Source organism: Staurois parvus, unplaced genomic scaffold, assembly GCF_062004578.1.
Source record: "Staurois parvus isolate SC_StPar_1 unplaced genomic scaffold, SC_StPar_1.0 ptg000277l, whole genome shotgun sequence".
In the NCBI taxonomy this organism is placed as follows: domain Eukaryota; kingdom Metazoa; phylum Chordata; class Amphibia; order Anura; family Ranidae; genus Staurois; species Staurois parvus.
Genome location: NW_028318073.1, coordinates 1,565,847 through 1,591,850, shown reverse-complemented (window position 1 = coordinate 1,591,850; position 26,004 = coordinate 1,565,847). Strand labels below are relative to the sequence as shown.

At 41.2% G+C, this 26,004-nt stretch overlaps 1 protein-coding gene across 6 annotated transcripts in view; it reads left to right on the top strand.

The window, feature by feature from the left end:
• MAP4K3 (mitogen-activated protein kinase kinase kinase kinase 3) overlaps positions 1–26,004 on the top strand; it is a 478,522-nt gene that overhangs the window by 231,627 nt on the left and 220,891 nt on the right. For 4 of the 6 annotated variants that reach the window (XM_089681774.1, XM_089681772.1, XM_089681771.1 and 1 more), the window contains exon 13: positions 13,318–13,392. The exons of the other annotated variants lie outside the window; for them this stretch is intronic. In XM_089681774.1, coding sequence (XP_089537900.1) covers positions 13,318–13,392 — 75 coding nt within the window. The remainder of the gene's footprint in view (positions 1–13,317; positions 13,393–26,004) is intronic. 6 annotated transcript variants of the gene reach the window in all.

Sequence of the window (26,004 nt, the reverse complement as noted above, 5' to 3'; positions counted from 1 at the left end):
CGATATTTGTAGTTCCTAACCACAAATTTGGAGAGCCCCCATATTAGAGGCACATGTATTTAACCACTTCCTGCCTGGCCTATGGCCGAATGGCAGCCAGCAAAAACCCTCACCTTTCCGGGTGGATGCCATATGGCATCCTTTCGGACATGTGAAGTTTGCGTGCCTGCAGGGGCGCGATCTGTCACCGACCGTGTACTTCGGACACGGCCATTGACAGATCTGAGTACCGGCACCGTTGCCAGTACCATGTGACCAATCACAGCAGGTCACATGACAGTTGTATACAATGGATGGCTTCATTCATGCCATCCATTGTATGCTAGTGTGCCTAGCTGTGAATGGTCACAGTGATCACATGCACAAGCTGGGCCAATCACAGCCCAGCTGTGTCATGTGATTAGCTTTGGCCAAATCACAGCTAAACACCAAAAAAAAAAACCCTGAATGAATCGACGTCATTCAGGTAAATGCTTGCTTATAGCAAAGTAATTCTTTGCTATAAGCAAATTGTGTAAAAAAAATACTGATCACTTCCCCAAAGTAGTACAATGTTACTATGGTAACATTGTACTACTTTGGTCATAGTGAAATATGAAAAAAAAAATCTTAAAAAAAGAAAAAATGTAATAAAAAAATTAACAATAATAATAATAATAAAAAAAAAAATTTAGATATATATTTTTTTCATACTTTCACCAGTCAGTGTCCCTGATCACTGCCATGCCAGTTATATGATTACGCTGCACTGCACTGGTGACAGTATGTAAAAAAAAAATAGTGAAAATTTTTTTCATTTTTTTCATTTTCCGAAAAATGACAAAAAAAATACAATGTCAAAAAACTCGCCATGCCTGTTATGAAGTACGTTGGACTGTCTACTCTGCAAAAAGGGGTTATTTGGAGGATATTTGGTCACAGCAGGGCACATGGTACTGGCAACGGGGCTGGTACTCAGATCTGTCATCGGCCGTGTCCGAGCCTCTGCAGGCACGCAAACTGTGCATGCCCGAAAGGACACCACGTGGCGTCCACCCGGAACGGTGAGGGATTTTGCCGGCCGCCATTCAGCCATAGGCCCGGCGGAAAGAGGTTAATCATGTACTACACTTGATGTCTGAAAAAGTGTGGACACACCAAATATGGAATTGATTTAGTTTTTTTTTTTTTTTTTCACGCAATTAGGTTGTTCAATGAAAAATGAAAGCTTTTTTTTAAATTATTTTTGAAAGCATCCTCACTTTACAGCAATATTAAATAAGTGCTTACAATTTTTGCATTGTCCCATACAGCTCTGCTATGGCAGCCTATTAATGCTCTAGTGAGGCCAGACTGCACAGCAGAAACTATTTGTCACAATATCCACACCTCTCACAAAATACCCTTTCATCCCCTTTTTCCCTTCCGCATTGTACTTTATTAATTGTTAATTCTGCCTGCCTGATGGAGGAAACAAGTCTTACATAACCTTAATTGAGGCTTATTTAAAAAAAAACAAAAAAACGGTAAGACCATGCAAAAGTTCAGTAAACCTTGGGAAGCACAGTGGCTCTATGGTTAGCACTTCTTCCTAGCAGTACTAGGGTCTTTGGTTCAAATCCCAACCACAGCACGACCTGCCTGGAGTTTGAATGTTCTCCCTGTGCCTGCCTGGGTTTCCTCCAGGTACTCTGGTTTCCGCCCACACTCCAAAAGACATGCTGGTAGGTTAGTTAGATGCTGTCTAAATTGGCCCTAGTATGTGTATGTATGAATGTGAGTTAAGGACCTTAGATTGTATGCCCCTTGAGGGTTAGGGATTAATGTGAATGTACAATATGTAAAGCGCTGCGCAAATTGATGGTGCTATATTAGTACCTGAAATAAATAATAATAAACCCTAACAATAAATCGGGTTTAGGCTTTCTGTATTTACAATAATTAAGAGGTGATTTTGATTGGTTTGCTATGGTTTACAACATTTTGCCACTCATCAGAGCTGCCAGATGTTTTATTTCTTTGGCTTCACTGCACACAACACTGTATTTCATGTTATACTTCGTAAGGCAGATACATACAGATGCATAGATATTTGCAGAGTGAATTATAGTATTGATTACATTGCTCTGCAGAATAGAACCTATAGCAATGTAAAAATTCATTCTTGCTTTCCCTTGCGATGATCGTAACACAAACTTCAGTACATATTAGTGACTCGCTACTCATGAAACCTGTTTTGTTTATTATATCTCTTAGATTTCATTTATTGGTCACAAGGTACAATACACCAAAGAGTCCTGTTTCCTATGTACTCAGATTGAACTCATTATATGCCAGCTATCAATGTTTAAATGTTGTTTTTTGAAACTTGTCAAATTAAGACTGACCCTTTTAAGCCATTTTGTCTCTATTATCCAAAAATAAGAAAAAAAAATCAAATGAGCACCTTTCCGTAAATAAAGCAAGAGACCTGTCCCACTGCCTGTATCACTGAACTCTGCTTCCTTGCAGGTCTGTGCTTGCTAATTTGGCACACTTAGAGGTCTGCTGTAAGTCTGGCTTCACATTGAGCTCTCTGGTTCCTTTTATAGGCCTCTATGTCCTGGAGTGATATAAGGGCTAGTGGAAGAAACCATAGATTACTACAAGGGACACCAGCATTTGATATTAAAATGTTGAAAGCTGAATTCATCAGCAAAACATAGATCTTCAAAGAAATGGCTTTGGTGGCGAAGACAGCAAAACAAGCAAATCTTTATTGGTGCGGGGAGTAGCTCCTTTAGCAAATTTACATTGTGAGAATCGGTTTATTTTTGTTATATCAAATATCTTTGTGCATTATAAAAATAAGCAAACCTACACTAAAGAAAACTGGCTTTCATTAAAAACAGACATTGTAATAGACCTAGTCTATTGTTCTGTAATGTATGTTATTGTGGCTTATCGACTCTTTAAAATGTTATTTCTCATAACAAAGGTTAATGTAAATAATGAAACATGTTTTAAATGAATGCAGCACAAAGGAGGATTCAGTGTATAATAATTTTCTAAGTCATTGCAGTGCATCTTCTCAGCGTAGAAGTATTTTCCTGCCTGCCTGGCTGAATTTCAGTCGTATGGCTTTTCTATAGCTTACTGTTTTATGCTTGTGCTTTCTAATAAAGAATACAACAGTGTTTGAAATTCCAGCTAATTCCGAGGATTAAGTGTTCTTGCATGGCAAGACCACTTACTGTTATCTCACATATATATTCTTATTATTATAGCCAAATTTACCACCCTAACTCCTCCCACAGTTTTTACACTAGATAGACAGTAATATACCGAAACGTGCGGATTGTTCCCGATTGGTGTGCTATTACTTTGTGCAACGTTTCGCCGAATGGTTCATGAAATATCTGCGTTTTTGTGGTGAAATTGGTCCCATAGGAATGAATGGCGGAATGTTCAAAACTAGAGTGGGAGCTGACAAAAGCTAGAGTGTGAGCTGAAAAATCAGGACATAATTTCTAAACTGCCATCACTCCCTCATTTTCAAGCCCACCTACACAAATCTTATCTCAAAATGTTCAGCTATCCCTGCTGCCACTAAAAATGTCAACGGCTAAGCCATAGTCCTGATAGTTTTCACAATATGACCATTTGTTTGCAACTCATGCCGCCCATTGACATTCATTGAAACTCCACTCTAGCCACCTCAGATTTGAAGGGCAATTTCTAAACTGTGACTGTGCCTTCATTTTTAATATTTCAGAGACATACTATGCATCACAATGTAGGTCTGGGTCTTGTGATTCTCACAATATAAAGCTCTTTGGTGTAGGAGTTATCATTTTTAAACTACAACCGTTTGAAGATGGCAACCGCCAGTGAAGTAAGCAAGTTGGAGCAGTTTGTTTTTAACTGCTCCTCTGCCCTTGCTGTAGAGTGAGTTGCCATAGGAACCCAGGTGTGTGAGCAGGCAGCACAGTGACCAAAGCTAGAGTGATTTGTAGACTACTGGTGGAGGCAAGAACACTTCACACAATTTCCCCAGAAATTGTAGCTTTTCTAGTTTTTATTGCCCTCTTGCATACGTATTGCTCTGCTTTATGTTACTTGAATCAGTGCTTCTGGTTCCACTCATCCACCGTTTTCAATACTAAGCACCTAACACTTAGGCCTGGTTCACACCGATGTGTTTTTTTATTGCTTTTTGCAGGAATGCACTACAATCCATGTAATATGCTTTCATATGGGACATGTTCACATATATGCATTTTTCAGCCGCTGCATTTTTGGAAAGGGTCAGGGCCTTTTTAAAAGCAAACAGCTAGTTTTTGCTATAAGTTCAATGGAGACACTGCTGAAACGCATGTGGTGTGTTTTTGCCACATTTTGCGTTTTTATTCTGCCCAACAACAAAAACATTTCCACCTGAAAGTTGAAAAAAAAAAAAAAAACGCAAAGCCGCAGCAAAAACGTGTGTGTAAAAACACAAAGCAAATGCAGAAAGCATTGCAAAAACAGATCAAAAGCAAACTTCATTGGTGTGAACCAGATATTAAAGGCACATTTGAGAGGAGCAGACACACAGTCAGCAACTTTTGCTAGAAATTTACCCTATATATTTACATTATATTTGAAGCCTGTCTTGGTTTTTGCCATCACGTTTTAAGAGATTTACCTTCACTTCCTATCCTGTAACCACATCAGGAAACTGCTCCAAAGTGAGGTAAATCCTCTCTGTGGCACTTGTCACTATTGGATGATTTCACCATTATCCCTGTTCCGGTGACAACTCAGGATTTACATTTCTCCTGAAAGAGTAAATATCATAAGCAGGGACACAGACAGCCAAAAAAAAAAATCCTAAGAGATCCTTTTAAAATGTGTGGTAAATACATGCAGTGAGGATAGCACATCGTAATGGATTCTCCATAGGAAATTAGTGAATCATTAATTTTGTTTACCCTCTTAAAGCAGAAAATAACAGGCCTGGTGATTTTAACCTTTATAGTATTTATATTTTTGTTAATAAGACTTGGATTTCTCTTTGAAGAATGCAAAATTCAATTGTGCTGTAAATGTGTCCTAATATGGCTAATGCAAGGGAAGTACATGTGCATTAAAGCATATTTAAACCCCAAAACAAAAATGTTATACTGTATATTGAAGTTTACCAAACATTGCATGTGGTGGCTGCATTAGTTTACTTTTTGGGGGGGTTTTTTGTTTGTTTTTTCTCCTGATGATCTGACCAGTAACACATTTCATGTCTTTTGGGTGGTTACACTCACTCATCCACTCTATCTATGAAGGCCTTATATAGCCACCATTTGACAGTAACTTTGTCATACTGTGGAGGGGGTTGTCTTAGTTGGACTAGTAGATTTTAAATACGTGACTAAAAATTAAACCCTAGCTCCAACTAAGTTGTAAGCAGGTAGGATAAACTTTTTTTTCTTTTGGAATAAATATTTAATCTAAATTAACCACTTCTTGACCGGACATTTTTATCCCCTTCCTGTCCAGGGCAATTTTCAGCTTTCAGTGCTGTCACAATTTGAATGACAATTGCGCGGTCATGCAACACTGTAACCACATGAATATTTTACCATTTTTTTGAGACAGATTTAGCTGGTATTTAAAAGCTTTATTTTGGTGGTATTTATTCACCGCTGGGATTTTTATTTTTTTTGCTATGTAAATGAAAATGTCCAAAAATTTTGCAAAAAAAAGTGATTTTCTTCTAAAATTTTGCAAATAAATAATATTTCATCATAAATCTTGGCCAAAATTAATTCCGTTATCTTTTTAGTAAAAAAAATAAATAAAGCCAAGTTAATTTATAACCAAAAATTCTAATTTTTAAACATTTTATTAGTTAATTAATTAATTTTTTTTACATTTTTATTTTATTTTTTTATATTATTATTTGTTTTTTTTGTTTTTTTACACTGATTGCTTTTACACCCATATAGGATGTGAAAGCAATAATTTCTCTTTCTCTCTGCATTCTTGCAGCCATTGAGAACTACTGAGTGAGCTGTGATTGGTCACAGCTTGTCACATGGTACAAGGCTATTGTGAATAGCCTTGTACCATGTGACCTCTGTGATCATTCACAGATTTCACAGGTAGTAAGCAATGATGTCACAAGTGACATCTTGCTTACTACTTTGCATGTGATCACTGATTGGCCAATCAGTGATCACATGATGGGGACCTCGTACAGAGGTCCCGTCCGACGATCGGTGTTTCACTGTGTCCGGAGGACACAGCGGGCACGGATTGCGGTGCTGTACGCCCCCAGGGAGTGCGCACAAGCAGGGTGCGGGCAGGCCGTTTATAAACGGCCACCCGACCCTGCAGTGCCACCGTCCGGCCGTTTATATACAACGGCCGGACAGGAGGTGGTTAATAAAGCTGCCAATTGTAAACACCCGTCAGTGTAAATGGTTTGTCTCAACCCTCACTACCATTTTTTCTGGATCACTTTATCTGTTAAAAAAAAGTTGGAAAATAACAGGCTTATTGGCAGGATGATTAGTAAGTAAAGTAATGTAGTCACCACTTACATACTAATAAGCTGCAATAGACTATATTGCGAAAGGTATTGGGACACCCCTCCAAATCATTGGATTCAGATGTTCCAATCAGCTCCATAGCCAAAGGTGTATACAATCAAGCACCTAGGCATGCAGACTGCTTCTTCAAACATTTGTGAAAAAATGGGTCTCTCTCAGGAGCTCAGTGAATTCAAGTGTGGTATCGTAATAGGTTGCCACCTGTGCAATAAGTCCTTCATTGAAATGTACTTGCTACTAAATATTCCATGGTTAACTGTTAGTGGTATTATAACAAAGTGGAAGCAACTGGGAACAACAGTAACTCAGCCACAAAGTAGTAGGCCACGTAAAATGACAAAGCGGGGTCAGCACATGCTTAAGCTCACAGTGCACATAAGTCACCAACTGTCTGCAGAGCCAATAGCTAAAGACCTCCAAACTTCCTTCAGATTAGCACAACAACAGTGCATAGAGAGCCTCATGGAATGGGTTTATATTGCCAAGCAGCTGCATCCAAGCCTTACATCACCAAGTGCAATGCAAAGCATCGGATGGTGTTAAGCACACCACCACTGGACTCTAGAGCAGTGGAGACGTGTTTTCTGGAGTGACGAATCACGTTTCTCTGTCTGGCAATTGGATGGCAGTGTATGGGTTTTGCGATTACCAGGAGAACAGTACTTGCCTGACTGCATTGTGCAAAGTGTAAAGTTTGGTGGAGGGGGGATTACGGTGTAGGATTGTTTTTCAGGGGTTGGGCCTGACCCCTTATTTCCAGTGAAAGAAACTCTTTAAGACTTCAGCATATCAAGATATTTTAGACAATTTTATGCTCCCAACTTTGTGGGAACAGTTTGGGGATGACCTCTTCCTTTTCCAACATGACTGCGCACCAGTGTACAAATCAAGGTCCATAAAGAGTCCTGACCTCAACCCGATAGAACACCTTTTGGATGAATTAGAGTGGAGACTGCGAGCCAGGCCTTCTAATCCGACATCAATGCCTGACCACACAAATGCACTGCTGGAAGAATGGTCAAACATTCCCATAGACACACTCCTAAACCTTGTGGACAGCATTCGCAGAAGAGTTGAAGCTGTTATAGCTGCAAAGGATAGGCCAACTCAAAATTCAACCCTGCGGACTATGGATGCCATTGAAGTTTATGTGTGTGTAAAGACAGGCGTCCCAATACTTTTGGCAATATAGTGTATGACATATTTGTTTTAGGCTTTAGATCAGATTTAACTATGGTGACTGGGGGAAATATGCAGCAGTGAAGAGATTATTCACCACTTATGTCCATAATCCTTCCCAGATATGACCAGATTTTTTTCTATCAATTTGGATTTTTTTTTGCTTGCAAATGGTTTTATGTCAATTTTTTTGTATAAAATAGGTTTGTTTGTTTTGGGGTTTTTTTCTTGCAATACAGGACACAGAATATTTGGGCTTGATCCATGAGTTATATGCAGCTAACTTCAGATTAGCAGATATTGGCAAAAAGAGAGAGCCCCTGTATACCTCTCCCACTTCTGGCTAGCTTCATTTTTTGTTAGTGTTCTTAGCTGGTGAAACTCGTCTATTTTTTTTTTTTTTCTTTTTACCCAAAAAGCTTTTTCTCATTTTAATATGAACCTTGGGGAATGGATGAAGATGTGGGGCTGGTCTGTAAAGTTGCTACTGGCACTGGATCCTTTGTGGGCACTCACCTTGGCTCTTGGTGTCATGTTGAGTTAGCTGCAGGGTGCTATACAGGTATAGGGTTGTGGTTTGCTGCTGATGGAGCCCTGACCCCGAGGACCCCTTAGAGAATATTCCCATTGTGAAGGGTGAAACCAGGTTAGGGTCTTATCCCCTGTATTCTGTCCAGAGAAAGAAGACATCTGCCATAGTGAACACAGAACTTGTGTCCTTTAAAGGATAAATTCACCTTTTAACAAAAATAATAAATGTGTATTTATTATTTTTTGTTTTTGGAGCCTCTAAAGCATTGCACCAGTGATCAGTAGATCGCTGCTGCCATGCAGGTATCCTCCTGACCTGTCAGTATATCTGCTTGCTCGTACATCCTATACAGGCAAGTAGATATTTATTGACACGAAGGCTCAGTGAACTACCACAGTGCTGTGGAGCGCCATGGTAGTTCATTGAAAACTACAAGCCGACAGTCGCAGAGGCTGTTGAGATTGTGGTTTTCCCATTTACAGAATACTGTGAATGAGTAACGTGAGTGAAGCCCCGCATGGCAGCGTTTTTTTTTTTTTTTTTGAAATTGTAACAGCTAGCAGGGAGAAGAAGATCCCCCACTAGCTGTCACAGCGGGGATCAAGGGGGTGCGGGGGCCAGTCCATCGTAACCCCTGGGTGCTGGTATTCCAGTGCATTTGTATTGATAGAGCACAGGCTGTGACACTTTAAAGCATTTTTTACAGCCATGTATGGGAGCTGCTGGGTTTAATTTGGAACCATTTTCCTGGTAGAAATTCATCACATTGGGAACTTTTGCTCCCTACAAGCTTAGCCTCCTAGGTCAATTTCTAAGTTTGCTGTGGCTGCAGGTATGCTTCCTGAGGAGAAAGTAGACAAAGATGAGCCTAACTCTGTGCAATCAGAGCAGAATGAAAGGCCTTTGGCTGAATTTTCATCCAACCCTCACTAATGCTGTATAGTTATATTTATTATATTTATATTTATTGCTAGAGCAGTCTTGGTCTGCTTACCCCAAGGTCTCCTACATAGGGTTCGAAATCTGATATGCTCTTTCCAGTCCACTTTCTTTTGGAGCCCATCATATATGCTGACTGGTGTCACCATGAGAAGCTATTTGCTCCTCCAAAATGATTTGCATGGCAATACTCTACCCTGAAGGGCTTCATATGAAAAAGCACAATTTCATTTGTGGGCCCTGCCATCACTTGTCTTAACTAGTTGCTTGCCGACTATGTAGACAATAATCCTACATTAAAGGACACAGTGAATAAAAGGTTAGAAGCTCCCTTTTTAGGCCCTTTTTCTTGGTAGGCCTCACCATGCAACTTGCCATTGCTTCCATGGCAGTTTGCCAGACCCTTGCTGTTTGTACTAAGTACATGATCTGAGACCCTAGCTTCATCCTAATGGATCCTTCCATACAACAACAATTAGAGCTTTAACCTGTGGCCCTACACTACTGTGTGATCAGCTTGTCAGATATACCAGATGTCCAAGATGAGCCGTCTCTCCATTCATGTGCAGGGGATTCTTTGGCCCAAATGCCGGTAAGCTGATTCTTTGGCCGAACAGCAGGTATGCTGAATTCCTGTGAAATGTCTAGAGCATCAGGCCTTGGAAGAAGAATGCTTGTACCGTCCCTGCTTAGATAAGTACACCAGGAAAAGTCACTCACCTCCCCAAGAAAAAGAAGCCTTGCACTTCTGCAGGTGGACTTTCTACTCATGAGAAAAGTTCCTTTGATTTCTCTCAGCTCCAAACTTTAGTTGGAAGATGTCACCTCCAAGCCAACCAAGTTTGGCGCCTTCTTCCTAATGAAGAGCACCCCTACTTTTCATAGTGGAGGGACGTCTGTCTGCCTTCTTGGTCAAAAGAATTTCAGATGACTGGTTCCAAAGTAATTTTCAGGGGCTACAAAGAGGAATTTCTGACTGCTTCCTCTCTGCATCACTCACCAAAATTTTGACTATCTCCCTTCAGACCAGTGGATCTTCTTACTGCTGTTAGGCAGCTCCTTTCACAGGGGAGCATTGCCCCAGTTCCAAGCAAGGAACATTTTCAAGGTATTTACTGTTAGCTATTCAACGTTTTAAATAGTGGTGCACCAAAATGAAAATTCTAGACTGAAACTGAAAATTCAGGATGCACTAAAAAAAAGATCCCCCACTAGCTGTCAAAGCGGGGGAGCTGAGGCTGGTCTATTCATAACATGCTACATTATACCATGTAACATGTTATGAAATGTGATCTTATGCTTTAAGGTAGTTTCTACCTTCCACCTCAATAAGATTATTGTCCTTCCTTTCTCACATTCTGCTGAAAAACATCCCTAAGAAATTTCTTGATGTGATGTGTGCTGCGAGAGCTACCTCATGGCTACAGCCTCTTTTTAGACAAGCATACTCCCTCTTTGTGCTTCTTACGAGTTCTTGGCCAGGGGGTATTCCTGATTCTCGCTCCACTATTTCTGGATATTATAGACAAGTCATCATTCATACCTGAGGTCTAAAGAATAGGATTTCTCCCTACACTGTTAAGGGACACTCTGCCAGATCTTTTAGTGCCCCATGTGCATTTCAGCATCAGGTGTACAGGTCTTATTTTCACACGTTAAGTTCTGTGGGGTGGATATCTAGGCCTCTGATGACAGTTTTTGGTGTAAGTGCTACAAGCATTTGTTATGTGGGCTTGTTGACATTTTTTTGTGTGTTTTTTACACCCCTTAGTTAAGCTGTTTTTTGGATGTGCCATGGTTGAAACTTGAAGGTCTTGTGTCTGTACAGTGGAACTTCGTGTAGCACTACCCACAGAGGAGCTGCTTGTATTTTTGCCCAGGCTTCCCCTTCCTTGGCACGCACGCACGCACGCACGCACACACACACACACACACACACACGTCATGGGGATAGGAATGGGAAATTCAGTAGGATACTCCAAAATCAGAACTATTCAGTCCTGGATGAAAGCAGATAGCAGAATTCTCTTTACATTTTAGCAACGAGTAGTTTAGGAGTGATCAAAGTCCCTTTAGTAGTAGTAGTTGCAGGGCTTAGATCCTCAGGAACAGGCCTGTTACGGCAGACTGTGGCAGTCCAAAAGTAATAGAAACTGAGCAAAGCAACAGTTGGGCAAGCTCTTCAGAACACCAGCCAGTGTTCCCTTTTCTCAGAACCACACTGATTATTAAGCACTAGAGGGGTAGCAAAGAAAACAATGTCTCCAAGATCTCTCAGTGTCTGTACTCACAAGTCCAAGGACAGAATGGCAACCTCCTTCCAATCTCCCAGGCGACTCTCTTTCCAGTGATACCAGACGGATCTTTGGCAGCTTACTGTAGGTCCAGGGTTACTCTTCCTAACATTAGGTCCCCAGGTCGCCCACCTGAGGCCCGCATGGCAGGAAATGCCAAAGAAGGCAAGCCTGCCTACAGCCTGGCTTGGTTCAATCTTCTCCTGGGAAAGACGCTGAACCCATGTGCTCACAGAACATAAATACCACTCCCAGCATGCAATGGGGCCACCCTCCCCTACAATTGACTAGGACTGTATCAATATTCATGCTGCTCCTTTGCCTAATTCCCTCCCAGGTTCTGTAAAGCACTCATAGCTTCCTGAAGGTGGCCAGAACTCAGATAAACTCAAACAGTGTCACAGCATCTTGAGCAGACCTACCAAATCAATTACAGCACTCTGTTAATCAGAAATCCCAATTAGATTTTCCTAATAGTCTCTCTGTTAAGCAGAGAAACACAGCTATGCTTATCCTAACTATACAAATCCTAGCACCTAACTAGGGTGCTGCATAAGAAAATAGGATGTTTGACCTAGCATTAAAATCTATTTCTTGACATAAAGTACAGGACACCTTTCCCTCCCCACTGTTCTTATGATATCCCCATTACTTGCTACAGAACTGAAGCTAGTTTAGAGTGGAAGTGGGGAAGTTCCTGCATCTTCTTCCTTTTGCCAGTATCTCATCACCTGAAGGCATCTGCATATACGTATGGTTTAGGACTAAAGATCCTGTGTCCTGTACTGAACTCCCAAGAAACATAGTAATTGGCACCTAAAGTGGTAGTAGAGTTTGCTTTTGCACTTCTACCTACAGGTAAGCCTATAATAAGACTTACCTGTAGGTACAGAGAATATCTCCTAAACATGCACCGTTTAGGAGATATTTACATTTGTAGAAGCCAGTGACATCACCGGTGCATGCGTACAGCTCTCAGAATGGATGACACACTGACATCAATTGTGATGTCATTTCAGAGCACTATGCTGTGATTGTGACTCCTGTGTGCATTCATTGTGGCCTAGCCATTCAAACGGCTGGTGCACACAAACCCAAAAGGAAGACCAGGTGAAGATGGTAGTCCTGCCAGCGGTGATGCTGGAGGGATCCGCTTTACAGGTAAGTCTATCACAATGTGGTAGTACGCGGTGCTTACTAGCACATTATAACCATAACCTGCAGGGAGACATTTATTTCTTTATTTTGTTACACTGAAGTTTACTGTTGCTTTAATACAAGGTGTACTCATGACATTGATGTTGCATGATATGTTCTGAGAGTTCTAAGGAGAAAGCCCAGCAGTAGCTGTGCTCACTTTTTGTCTCAGTGTAGCTGAAAATGAATTAAAAGTAGCAGCTCAATTCTAGGAGGCAATGTGAGTCATTTTCATTTTTGCCTCATGGCAAGGATTTGCTGTGCTATCTAATGCTCCTACATGTATAGTATGCAGGTTTGAAATGCACCCATTTTTTGTATTGTCTGAATAATCTTTTGGTCTCTTGTAAACTCTCAGATTACAAGTATTCTCTTGCTTTTATCTTAATATGCAGAGACTTTAGTGATCAAATAAACATCATTATGTAGTTGCTACAGACATCATCCCTGGTTATTTGAGGACCACAGCTATTTGTCTTTTAAAGCCATTGTTCTGGACTTAATACAGTGCAAAAATTTTAATTATAATGTTTGACCTGTGAATTGTTTTAAGGTTTTGTTCTCATTATTTTCTTCATTTGTTTTTGTATTTTTTGTTTGTCTTGGTCCCTTCTTTTTCCCAAAATAGTTTAAGTTTTGGGGGATCTTTTCTCCTGCATCACCTCCTGTCCGTCGGGCTCCACGCTTTGCAGCCCGCCCCAAGGTACAATTGCTTGTTTCAGCAAGCTGAGTATATCACCTAACTCTTTCTACTATCCCAGCTTTCTGCAGCAGTGTGATGTTGCTTTTAGCAAGCTTGCAGCTTGAAAATAAAAACAAAAAAAGGTCTTCATTGCTCATGTCATTAAGACCATTGGGTAATCTGCCAGCTCTTTTTGTGGAAAGATACTAACTGTTTTATGGCATTCTAACTTCTCTGAGGTTTTTCCTGGGAAAGCAAAGCATGTAGGACTTGGACAATAATATTGCAGTCCACTGCTTATAGTATTCCCATGAAAAGGCGATTTGTTTGCTTTAGTACATGTAAATATCATTTTTAAGTAATTGTATCCCATTTAACGGTCATATCATGATTTCATTATTCCAGTCTTTTCACTTCTGTTGCTTGCTTTTTTTAAATCAGATTTGTATTTGTGCTTTTAAAAAGAACATTTTGCAGAAACAAACTCAACCCTAAATCTTCACCTAAACCTTTCCCACTTATTCCAAACCGCTGGTGGATTTGTATCAATTTTATTGCAAAGCAAGACAATGCTAAACCAGAGCTATAAGACAGATTTATTATAATATTTCACCTATATTACATTTGCCCCTAAGCTGCTCTAAATAGCACTGTAGCAAACTAAAATTTGCCCTGACATTTCCTAATTGTGATTTTTATTTTGAGTAAAAATCTGTTTTAACGTTCTACGGATTCTGTTGCCGACCTATTCCTGCTCTGGATTGAAGGTGCAGAGATTACAAATGAACAAAACTAAAATTGTCACACGGATGTTGCTACCTGAAAGTCAGACTGAAGGTTTATTATGTGTGTACAATAGTTGTGGTTATTGCTTCTTTTCGCAGTATATGTCTGTGAGGCTGAGTTAACACTTATGCACAGGCATTTATGTGAGTTTTCATTTACATTAACACACGATTTAACAGTGCACAGTACATACAAATTGTAGTGCATTGACATTTCTTTTCAGTGGCGCTGACAAACAAATGCACCTGACCCTCAATGCACTGTGATAGATGCATTAAGAAACGCACGCGTTGCCTTTTACTGCATAAAAAATTAAATAAGCAATAAAAATAATGCAGTGCCTCTAAATATAGAATATTACAAGCTTAAAGCATCATTCATAATGTGCAATAAGCATCCTCAATACTCAAAAAGGAAAAATAAATCAGTGTAAATAAAGTCCAATGCAAAAAACAGTCCAAACTATGTGATAAATACCACTGCAGACAAAGTGTCTTTCACCAGCTAATGGAAATCTTCTCTACCACACATGAGCAACAGAGCTAAAATGCACTCACTGACATTAAAGCTGCCAGAGGAAAGCAGCAACATGCGCGTTTGTGCCAACAGGATCTTTCACATGTGGTCAACCAGCTTCATTCTTACAGTGGGGACACCCTGCAGTACCACTTCTCACCATTGGGGACAGTCAGAAGGTTTGCTTGATACTGTCTGGGGAAAAAAGCTCACCAGATGGAGCTACAAGCAAGGGGGCCCACAGTAAACCCCCCCACCCCCTACTCATTTACCGTAAAATTGAGTAAAAACAGCCAGTTTTTGCAAAGCCCCTCATTTAAAAAAAAAAAGTCAATCATGATGAACGCCAGCCCCCAATCCGGGGGGGGGGGGGGTAGTAAGGTCCGCACCCGACACTGGCTCTCGCCGTCTGACAGGGCCAATAAACGAAGGGGTGGGGCCACTCGATGACATCACTGGTTGACCACACCCGTTTGTAATCTCATCAACCAGGGTATGCTGATGTCAGAAGGGGATTGAATCAGCCGGTGACTTCACCTTAGCTTATTTAGCAGCAGCTATGAAGCCTAGCTGTCAGATGGCGGGAGCCAGCACTGGGTGCAGAGCTCTTTTTTTGGGGTCGCGGAGGTAGCGTTCATCATGATTGATGCTGGATTTACTTTGGTAGTCATTTGGTTTATTTTTGGGTTTTTTTTTGTTTTTATTTAGTGAATGAGTAGGGGTTCCTAGATAATTTTGGTGAATGAGGGGGCTTCCAGACCCCCATAACCACTCCCCATGGTTGTAGGGAAGAGGCCCTTGTCCCCATCAACATACCCCAAAGCACCCACCCCATGTTCAGGGCATGCAACCTGGTATGGTTTAGGAGGGGGTGCTCCTCCCCCCCCCTCCTAACCTGCCGAGATATGGGGGGGACCCTATACCATTCGTTCCTTCTTTAATTTTGGCATGGGGTACCCCTCAAAATCCGCACAAGACCCGAAGTATCTTTTGTTTACATTCAGCTGTCAGCGGGGAATACGGCTGACAGCTGATGAGTCATAGGTTGTTAAGGACGTTGGCAGCCGCCTGCTTCTTAACAGCCCCGCTATACACTACTAAACGCTGGCAAAATCAGCACAAAAACTGAAAAATGCCTGCAAAAACTCTAATATTAAGCGGTTTTTATCCATTTTTCTATTTTTTTTCAGCTTCTAGAGTGCATGGAGCCTAAAAGAATATCACAAATATGGACGTACAGGCATAGAAAATCATTTTAAAAATTGCTTTATCATAAAAGCAGCAAAAGGTCATCAATATATTTGCTCACTTAAGGTGCACTAGATTTTTTAAAGCAGGCACCAGATGGTGTATAAAACCTTGCACTGTCTGGTCCATATGACGCATGGACCTGGCAGCGAAAGGGTTAAGGTGAAAAAAAAACTCTCCATGATCAGCTCTCCCAGCCACCCTTTAAATACTTACCTGGCCCCTTTTTTGATCTAGCGCTGTGCCCATTTGCAGCAGCAGCGCTGCTCTCTCTCCATCTTCACACAGCGGGAGCCTCCCTCCTGTGAGGAGAGAGCAGGCGGCAGTGCCAAGCCGTGCTGAGTGTCTGCGAGTCTATGGAGGCACACACCCTGGCTTGGGAGCTCACCTGCACAAGTGGCTCACAGCACGCAGCTTGCTATGGGGGCACTCAGAGAAAAAGAGGAGCAGAAAGTGCCAGCGGGGGACCTCAGATGAGAAGGTAAGGAACCTCTTTGTACAATACCGTTGAACAGAGTACGTTAGTGTAATATGTTTATTATTTTAGGAAAACATTTTGCCTTTAAACCACTTTAAGTTGAGGGCCACTTTCTGCTGCTGCTGTTTATCTGTACAAAATTTGCCTAGAACCCGTCTGAAAAGAACAGCTCTGCACACCTGGTCCTGCACCAGCCATTTTTTTTTTTTTTTTGCCAAGACCTCATTGGGAGCAAATTGCCTCTTCTGGGTTGTTGCAGTCAGTCCCTTGATGACATGCTTTAACTTAAATGAGAATCAGAAGTATTGGAAGTGTCCCCCCCCCCCCTCCAAAAAATAGTATTAAAAAAAATAATTGTCCAGTTGTGAGAGAGGAGGGCATGTGTTGAAACAATGTAAAGTGGGTGGGTGGGAAGGGTGAGGTCCGTTTTAAAATATCTGTGCCACTATCTTTTTATGGACTTTTATTATTAATAAGATTAACTGCTTGTGTTGATGTTTTAAACCTTAAAGTGTGTGAAGTAAATTGAGTTTGAAACATACAGAGTGCAGAGGTTAGGAGTATGTGACACAGAGTGAAGAGGTCAGGAAAGTGCAACACAAAGAGTTTAGGGGTCAGTAGTATGAAATGCACAGATTGTAGGGGTCAGAGGTGTTGTGCACACAGATTGTGTTAGGATTTTGTAATGCACAGAATGCAGGAATGTGCAATGTACTAAACAAAAGGAAGGGGTCAGGAGTATGTAATGTACAAATATCTTAACTACCCTCATCCGCATACCCCCTGCCTGGAATGTCATTCTATGTCTGTACAGGGTGCAGAGTTTCAATCTTCCTGGCCAGTGCATTCAGACATTTGTGGGCTCACACAGCTAGTCAATTTTTAATAGTATTTATCAGGCTCCAATAGTAATCTATTACACTAAGGCCACTGTCTTTCCAGCTAAATGAGGCTCAGCCTTGGAGCTTTACTGCCTCCCATTTGCCAGTTTAAATGAGCCCTTAAAGATGCTTTATGGTGTGTGTGTGTGTATGTATATATATATATATATATATATATATATATATATATATATATATATACAGTACTGTGCAAACATTTTTGGCAGGTGTAAAAAAATTTTGAAAATTAAAAATGCTTTCAGAAACTGAAGTGTTAATAGTTTGTTTTTATCAATTAACAAAATGGAAAGTAAATGAACAGAAGAGAAATCCAAATCATTACTTGACATCAATTCTTCAAGTCTTCTAGGTGTACTTGCACACAGTTTTTGAAGGAAGATAGTTTGTTCCAAACATCTTGGAGAACTAACCACAGATCTTCCACAGATTCAGGCTTCCTCAAATCCTTCTCTCTTCATGTAACCCCAGACAGAATCGATGTTGAGATGAGAGCTCTGTGGGGGCCAAATCATCACTTCCAGGACTCTTTGTTCTTCACTGAAGATAGTTCTTAATGACGTTGGCAGCATGTTTCGGAAATTTGTCTTGCTGCAAAATAAATTTGGGGCCAAGCACTCGCCTCCCTAATGGTGTGGCATGCTGGATAAGTATCTGCCTGTATTTCTCAGCATTGAGGACAACATTGATCTGACCAAATCTCCAACTCCATTTGTAGAAACGCAACCCCAATCTTGCAGGAACCTCCATGCTTCACTGTTGCCTACAGGCACGTATTATTGTCCTGCTCTCCAGCTCTTTGCGAACAAAATGCCTCCTGCTACAACCAAATATTTCAAATATTGACTCATCAGTCCAGAGCAGCTGCTGTCATTTTTTCTGCACCCTACTTCCTATGTTTTCATGCATAGTTGAGTCGCTTAGCTTTGTTTCCACATCCTAGGCATGAAAACACAGGAACTGAGGTGCAGAAAAATGGCAGCAGGTGCTCTTTGCATGTGGGGCAATGAATGTGGTTAGTCCCATGTTGCTATACAAGTGCAGGGCCCTTGCCCAAACCTATGGCACCATGACCCTGAAGACCCCTTTTCGGAGTATATCTACCATGACTGGATATTTGGTCCTCTCCAGGAACTTGCAGCATGGATATGGTTTCCTTGCATTTATTTGTAAATGTGTCCTGTTTATACATGTGGGGTGCTATTCACTTTATTTTGTTATCCCCCTCTGTAAAGATCTTTACTATATTGGTGGTAGGTAACATTTTTATATGTTTACCTTATAAAATTTGGCGACATTGTTGCAATGCACTTACCAGATGCTACAAATGTGCCTTCCATTTCCACCAAGAAAGCAAGAACCATGTCGACTGATCTCCTTTCTGCCTGTCCGGAAGCCCAGCCACAGTACACTTGTCATCACCCGGGTTATTTTTTTCCCAGACACACAAATACCATCACATTTTGCCTCCATTTTGTAAGTACTCCATTAGGGATCCCCTCAGTTAGGAATGGTGGAGTCAAGGTTACAGAGGAGTTGAGAAAAAAAAAAGATCTAATAGCACATGTTTGACAGACAACACTAAGGAAAATGAGGGAAATACCCAGGGTGATAGCTGTTCCCCTGACCATGGTCCTATGTTGGTGCAGTCCATTTCCTCTAATTCTAGCTCCTCAGGAGCTCAACAGATGGCCCATCTGACTAAGGCAGATTTCACTGCAACCATGCTTGATTTCTTTGGGAAACACTCTGCCCTTCTAGAACTTTGGTATTCCGGGCTCTCCGTCATCTGAATCTATTCGTAAGTACGACCTTGATCCTCCTAACCTCTTTAAGGAAGATATTAGGGAGGTAAGGTGGACACAGAAGAGGCTCCTGCTGAGGAATTTACACCCCCTTTGTGTTATGAGACAGGTTTCATGTCATATGAGCTTACATATTGTCGCAACGCATATTAGTCTCTGCCTAGCAGCATCGGAATATCCTCCCTAAAATTAGCTCCAATAGGCATTAAATGGCTAGCGAAGTCTAGAAAGACTTTTCCTCTACATGCATGTAAAGTTTGCTTTACATGAGGATTAGCTAAATCCTGAAGTTATTCATTCCTCCAAAACTCTTTGCTGAGTTATATCCTATGGAAAAGGAATTTATGAAATACTGGTTAGTCCTGGCAGTGGATAGTGGATTTCTGTTTTAGCAAACATCTCACTGTTTCCTTTTAGGATGTTCTTTCCTTTAAGAATTATCTTGATATACACTCCGGAACCCTATGGAAGGCAATCTTTTCTCTCCCTGGTCCTGACTTACAATGGACCATTGCAGCTATAACTATTTCTTAGACTGTTGCTGGACCAGACTGCACAAATGGATAGAGAACATCATTAGTAAGACATTATTTGGAATATACAGTTCAGTTTTGGACACCAGTTCAAAAAAGGATATTGGAGAGAGTGCAGAGAAGGGCAACTAAACTGATATGGCATGGAGGATCTCAGCTATAATGAAAAAATATATTAAGCTGAGATTATTCTCCCTTGGGAAAAGATAAGGGGGGATAAGAACACCATGTTAAGTGGTCCATATAGTGAACGTGGTGGTGATCACATTCAGGTCATTACAGAGGACAAGGGGCACTCTTTTCCTCTGGAGTAAAAGAGATTTAACTACTACACACAGAAAGGCTTCTTCACAGTAAGAGTTGTGAGAATGTGGAATAGACTTCAAGAACTAGTTCTGGCCAACTCAATAGATTATTTAAAAAGAGGGTATCAGGAATAATTTTTTTCCTCCCTGCTGGAGTAAATTGGATCATGCTTTATTGGGTTTGTTTTGCCTTCCTCTGGATCAATTGTGAGTATAGGATTGTGTATATGGAGGTTTTATATTGTTTTTTGCTGTTGGTTTCTATTGTTTGAACTAGATGGACTGGATCCTGTGTTTGTGGACTCCATTCAGCCAGAACAATAGCAGCTCATGCCTTCAGCACTATTTAGTGTTGATGTCCTAGAGAATGTACTTTGCCAGATCTCTAGGGTGACACTGCTTTCTGTGTATGTACGCAGAATTTTGGGGATAAATTTACTGGGGAAAAGGTACAAAATAATAACCTGAGCCTACTTACTACTACTACAGCTATTACCTTTTTTGACCAAAAGCTGTTGTTTTCCTGCACTCAGGCATCTTCCTATAATTCATAGGTGGGTCGATCCTCGCGTTGCAATCCTCAAACCACAAAACCCTCCAAGTCTATCCAGAAGCTGTTTATGGAGTGGGGGGACATATGTTGGTATTTGCATCAGTTATGGTCAGAAGCATCCTGGGCCTCTGGGTCCTTTCTCTAATTTCCAGGGGCTAAAAGATAGAATTTCTCTCCTGGCTTCCTCTGTTTCCTACCCTCCAGTCTGCAAGCTTCACCTTACAGATAAGCAGATTTGTGGGATGCCCTCAGTCAGCTTCAAGAACAAGGAGTGGTAATCATGGTACCTGCGGAGGAAATGTTTTAATCAAACTTACTCGGTTCCAAAGCCAAATGACGATATCTGCCCCATTTTTTTTTATCTAAAATCTCAAAAATATATACAGTTGTGTTCAAAATAATAGCAGTGTGTTGAAAAAAGTGAGTAAAGCTCAAAATCCTTCTAATAGCTTTTTTTGTTTCCATACACACAAATGCATTGGGAACACTACACATTCTATTCCAAATCAAAACATGAAGAAAATATATCAAATTTGTGTTGTTCCTTTAAAATAATTGAAGAAAAGTGAATATTAGACTGTTCAAAAAAATAGCAGTGTTTGTATTCTTCTTTACAAACTCAAACATTCACTATGTAAACTGAAAAATGTTTGAAGATTTTGCTTTCCTTTGAATCACTTAATGAATATTTAGTTGTATAAGCACTGTTTCTGAGAACTACTGTACATCTGTGTTGCATGGAGTCAACCAACTTCTGGCACCTGTGAACAGGTATTCCAGCCCAGGATGATTAGACTACATTCCACAGTTCTTCTCTGTTTCTTGGTTTTGCCTCAGAAACTGCATTTTTGATGTCACCCCACAAGTTTTCTATTGGATTAAGATCCAGGGATTGGGCTGGCCACTCCATAACGTCAATCTTGTTGGTCTGGAACCAAGAGGTTGCATGTTTACTGGTGTGTTTGGGGTCGTTGTCTTGTTGGAACACCCATTTCTAGGGCATTTCTCCTTCAGCATAAGGCAACATGACCTCTTCAAGTATTCTGATGTATTCAAACTGATCCATGATCCCTGGTATGCGATAAATAGGCCCAACACCGTAGTATGAGAAACATCCCCATATCATGATGCTTGGGCAACCATGCTTCACTCTCTTCACAGTGTACTGTGACTTGAATTCAGTGTTTGGGGGTCGTCTGACAAACTGTCTTCGGCCACTAGACCCAAAAAGAACAATCTTACTTTCATCAGTCCACAAAATGTTGTGCCATTTCTTTTTAGGCCAATGTGCTCTTTGGCAAATTGTAACCTCTTCAGCACATGTCTTTTTTTCAACAGTGGGACTTTGCGGGGGCTTCTTGCAGATATCTTGGCTTCACATAGGCGTCTTCTAATTGTAACAGTACTCACAGGTAACTTTAGACCTTCTTTGATCTTCCTGGAGCTGATTGCTGGCTGAGTCCTTGCCATTTTGGCTATTTTTCTAGCCATTCGAATGGTAGTTTTTCGCTTTTTCCACGTCTTTCAGGTTTTGGTTGCCATTTTAAAGCATTTGCGATCATTTTGGCTGAGCAGCCTATCATTTTCTGCACTTTTTTAATGTTTTCCCCTCTCCAATCAACTTTTTACTCAAGGTACGCTGTTCTTCTGAACAATGTCTGGAACGACCCATTTTCCTCAGAATTTCAGAGAGAAATGCACTGTAACCAGCATGTACAACATTTGCTGCCTTCCTTCCTTAAATAAGGGCAATAATAGCCACCTGTTTTTCAATGAATGAATGACCTCACTAATAGGACTCCACACTGCTACTATTTTGAACAAGCCCCTTTCAATTAGTGATTCAATTACACAGAATCTGCAGCATGCATGTCATGACTGTTGGGTCTGTTGGATTTCTATTACTAGTAAATTATTTGCCATGTAGAAATATCATTTCTACCAAAAACAGTGATTGATCAGGTTAGTGATGTTTGACTGCTATTATTTTGAACACAATTGTATGTGCTTGTCCCCAAATTCCATGTGCAAAATCTGTCATCGCTACTTTCAGAACAGGAGAATTTCTGGCATCAGCAGACATGCTTTGCTGTGGGAGATCAGCACTTTCAATGTGTCACCCTGCCATTCAGGCTGTCCTCTACACCAAGAGTCTTCACAAAAGTACTGCCTCTACTCTTGGCCCTGCTATTATCTGAGGGCACCCATGTTGTGGGGTACCTGGACAACATTCTGCTAAAAGATTCCACATCCACAGTCCTTTTTTCCAACAATCCAGTTGCTTCAAACTTTTGGATGGATGATCAGCTTCAAGACGTTTGCCCTCCAGCTTTCCCATCACCTGGAGTATTTGGGGCTGATCTTAGGCACAGCCCTGGCCACAACCTTTCTTCCCCAGGGTTGCGTAGGATCGATCTACAGCTCCCCAATTGTCCAGGAAACCTGGTCCCTATAGGAGTCGACGCCCCATAAGACTGACTATTCTACACTGGACCTCTCTCCTACATGGTCATCCAGTCAAGGTGCAGTCAGACAAGGCCACCACTGTAGTCTAAATAAACAACCATGGGAGTACCCAAGTCTCCCTTGAATATTAATATTTTGATACTTCAAAGACCTCCCTTTTGAAATGATTCAAGAAATCCCACTGGGGATCTTACCAGTAAGAATGCCTTTAGGAGGATGATACTTTCATCAGAGCTGTCTTTTGAGTTGGCAGCTCTTTTTTGCAAGTAGCCATTTCTTATTTTACATAGAGACAAAGTGGTCCTGAGTCCCATACTCTGTTTCCTCCCCATGGTGGTCTCTTCTTTTTATTATCATCCCACCTCCATGTCCTGCCCCACAGCAAGCCAAGGATATTTCACTTCACTGCCTGGATGTGGTCAGAATAGTTAGCAACCTTCCTTCCTTCAGAAAAAATGAGTCCATTTTTTGCTGTCCCTGATAGCCCAAGAAGGGACTTCCTGCTTCTTCCTAGCTTCTTCCACTGTTGCTAGTTGGTTTGGGCAGCTAATTTTCCCAAAGCTTATACCCTCAAAGAAAGGCTTTACCAGGTGGATCTCCAGACCTCTGTTGATTTAAGCTATTGGCCACAATGGGCTTCAGGCTATCTTCTGAGTGTTTGGGTCCATTGACCCTTGTTTTTTGTGGGCCTGTTTGCCACTATTTGCTATTTTGTTGCCCATCCCTCAGACTGTTGCTTAGTGACATCCATGGTTCTATGTCCTTTACTGTATGATTAGGATAATGGAAATTTTGACTTACCTGTAAAATATTGTATTTTGAGTACAGTACTGGACACGGGTTCCTCCCCTCTGCCCCTTCTTGCTACAAAACTGGAGTCCCACAGAGTGGGTGGGGATTATGAAGGTGTATATCAAAGTTTCTGCCAGTGTCCAGTCACCTGAGGGTAGCAGAATTTGGTCTGTGATTACAAGTTCTGTGGCCTTTACTGCACTCCCAAGATATGGAGTTTACAGGTAATTCAAATTTTCTATTTTCTTTATTGTACTTTCCAGGACACAGGCAGGGGTGGACTGACCATTCAGGCACTCGGACACTGCCCAAGGTCAGTAGAGGGTCCCATGAGAGGCTCAGTCCATGCCCTGGATGTGCCCACAATGCTGCCAAAAGGATGAAATACTGGCCGGCCAGGTTTAGAGAGTGATGCTGGATGGGGCAGCGCCACGGCAGGTGCATCAGCCACCTCTCCTCCTTAGGGATTGAGTGGAGGGGTGGGTCTACATCCCTGCCGTGGGTGCTGAACTTGGAGAGCTGGAGGGAGCGGCCAGACAGTCACTGGAAAGCGGAGTTGTTGCTGAGCTGGCCTGGCTACCTGCAGCAGGTCAGTGTGTGTAATCCCCAGCCAGGTGACACTGTGTGGCATGCATTTATATTCAGCCCCCGGAGTCAATACTTTGTAGAACCACCTTTCCCTGCAATTCCAGCTCTGTCAGATTGGCTGGAGAGCATCTGTGAACAGCAATTTTCAAGTCTTGCCACAGATTCTCAATTGGATTTAGGTCTGGACTTTGACTGGGCCATTCTAACACATGAATATGCTTTGATTTAAACTATTCCATTGTAGTTCTGGTTGTATGTATGGTCGTTGTCTTGCTGGAAGGTGAACCTCTGCCCCCGTCTCAAGTCTTTTGTAGACTCTTAACAGGTTTCCTTCTAAAGTTACCCTGTATTTGGCTCCATCCATCTTCCCATCAACTCTGACCAGCTTCCCTGTCCCTGCTGAAGAAAAGCGTTTTGCTTTTAGGCCAAAAAGTTCAATTTTGGTCTCATCTGACCAGAGCACCTTCTTCCACATGTTTGCTGTGTCCCACACATGGCTTCTCGCAAGCTACAAACAAGACTTCCTATGGCTTTCTTTCAACAATGGCTTTCTTCTTGCCACTCTTCCATAAAGGCCAAATTTTTGGAGTGCACGACTAATAGTTATCCTGTGGACAGATTCTCTCACCTGATCTGTGGATCTCTGCAGCTGCTTCAGAGTTACCTAGGGCCTCTTGGCTGCTTCTTTGATTAATGCTCTCATTGCCCGGCCTGTCAATATAGGTGGACGGCCAAGTCTTGGTAGGTTTTCAGTTGTGCCATACTCTTTCTATTTTCGGATGATGAGTTGAATAGTGCTCTGTGAGATATTCAAAGGCTGGGATATTTTTTTTTATAACTTAACCCTACTTTAAACTTTGCCACAACTTTATCCCTGATCTTTCTGGTGTGTTCCTTGGCCTTGATGATGCTGTTTGTTCACTAATGTTCTCTAACAAACCTGAGCGCTTCACAGAACAGCTGTATTTAAACTGAGATTACACACAGGTAGACTCTACTGAAAATTTTGAAAAAAAAAAATATTTTCTGCTATAAAACATATCCAATAAAAAATTTAAAAAATCAAATGTCTTCATAAATGTAGCCAAAAAGCTATTCGGTTACATCTCTTTGGTAAAAAAAAAAAAATCACAATAAGTGTATACTGATTGGTTTATGTCAAAGTTATAGCGTCTACAAACTATGGGATATGTACTGGAATATATGCGGCTACAGGCACACTGGTAATGGCGGTGATCAGCAACTTATAGTGGGATAGGTGACAGATTTGCCAAGATGTCACCTGAACTTAGCTATTTAATGCTTTTGTAACATGCTGGTCAGAGCTTTTTACTTTTTTACATTTTTTGATTATTTTTTAATAAAATCTTCAGCTAAGTAGACACTTGTTGCACCTGTTATATTGTGTTCATTCATTAAAACCTTCATTGTTGCGCTTTCTTTAATGTACTGTAAGTTGTTTTTTTTCTTTATTTTCTATGATAAACATTTATTTTAAACATAATGTAGAGAAATTCTGTGACAAACGCATTTAATGCGGGCAGTGCAATATGAAGGTGGGGCTTTGTGTGGGTGTGGCTTGAGTGTGGGTGGGGACACGGGGCCCCATGATCTCCTATTGTCCGGGGGCCCCATGAGTTGTCAGTCCTCTCCTGGACACGGTA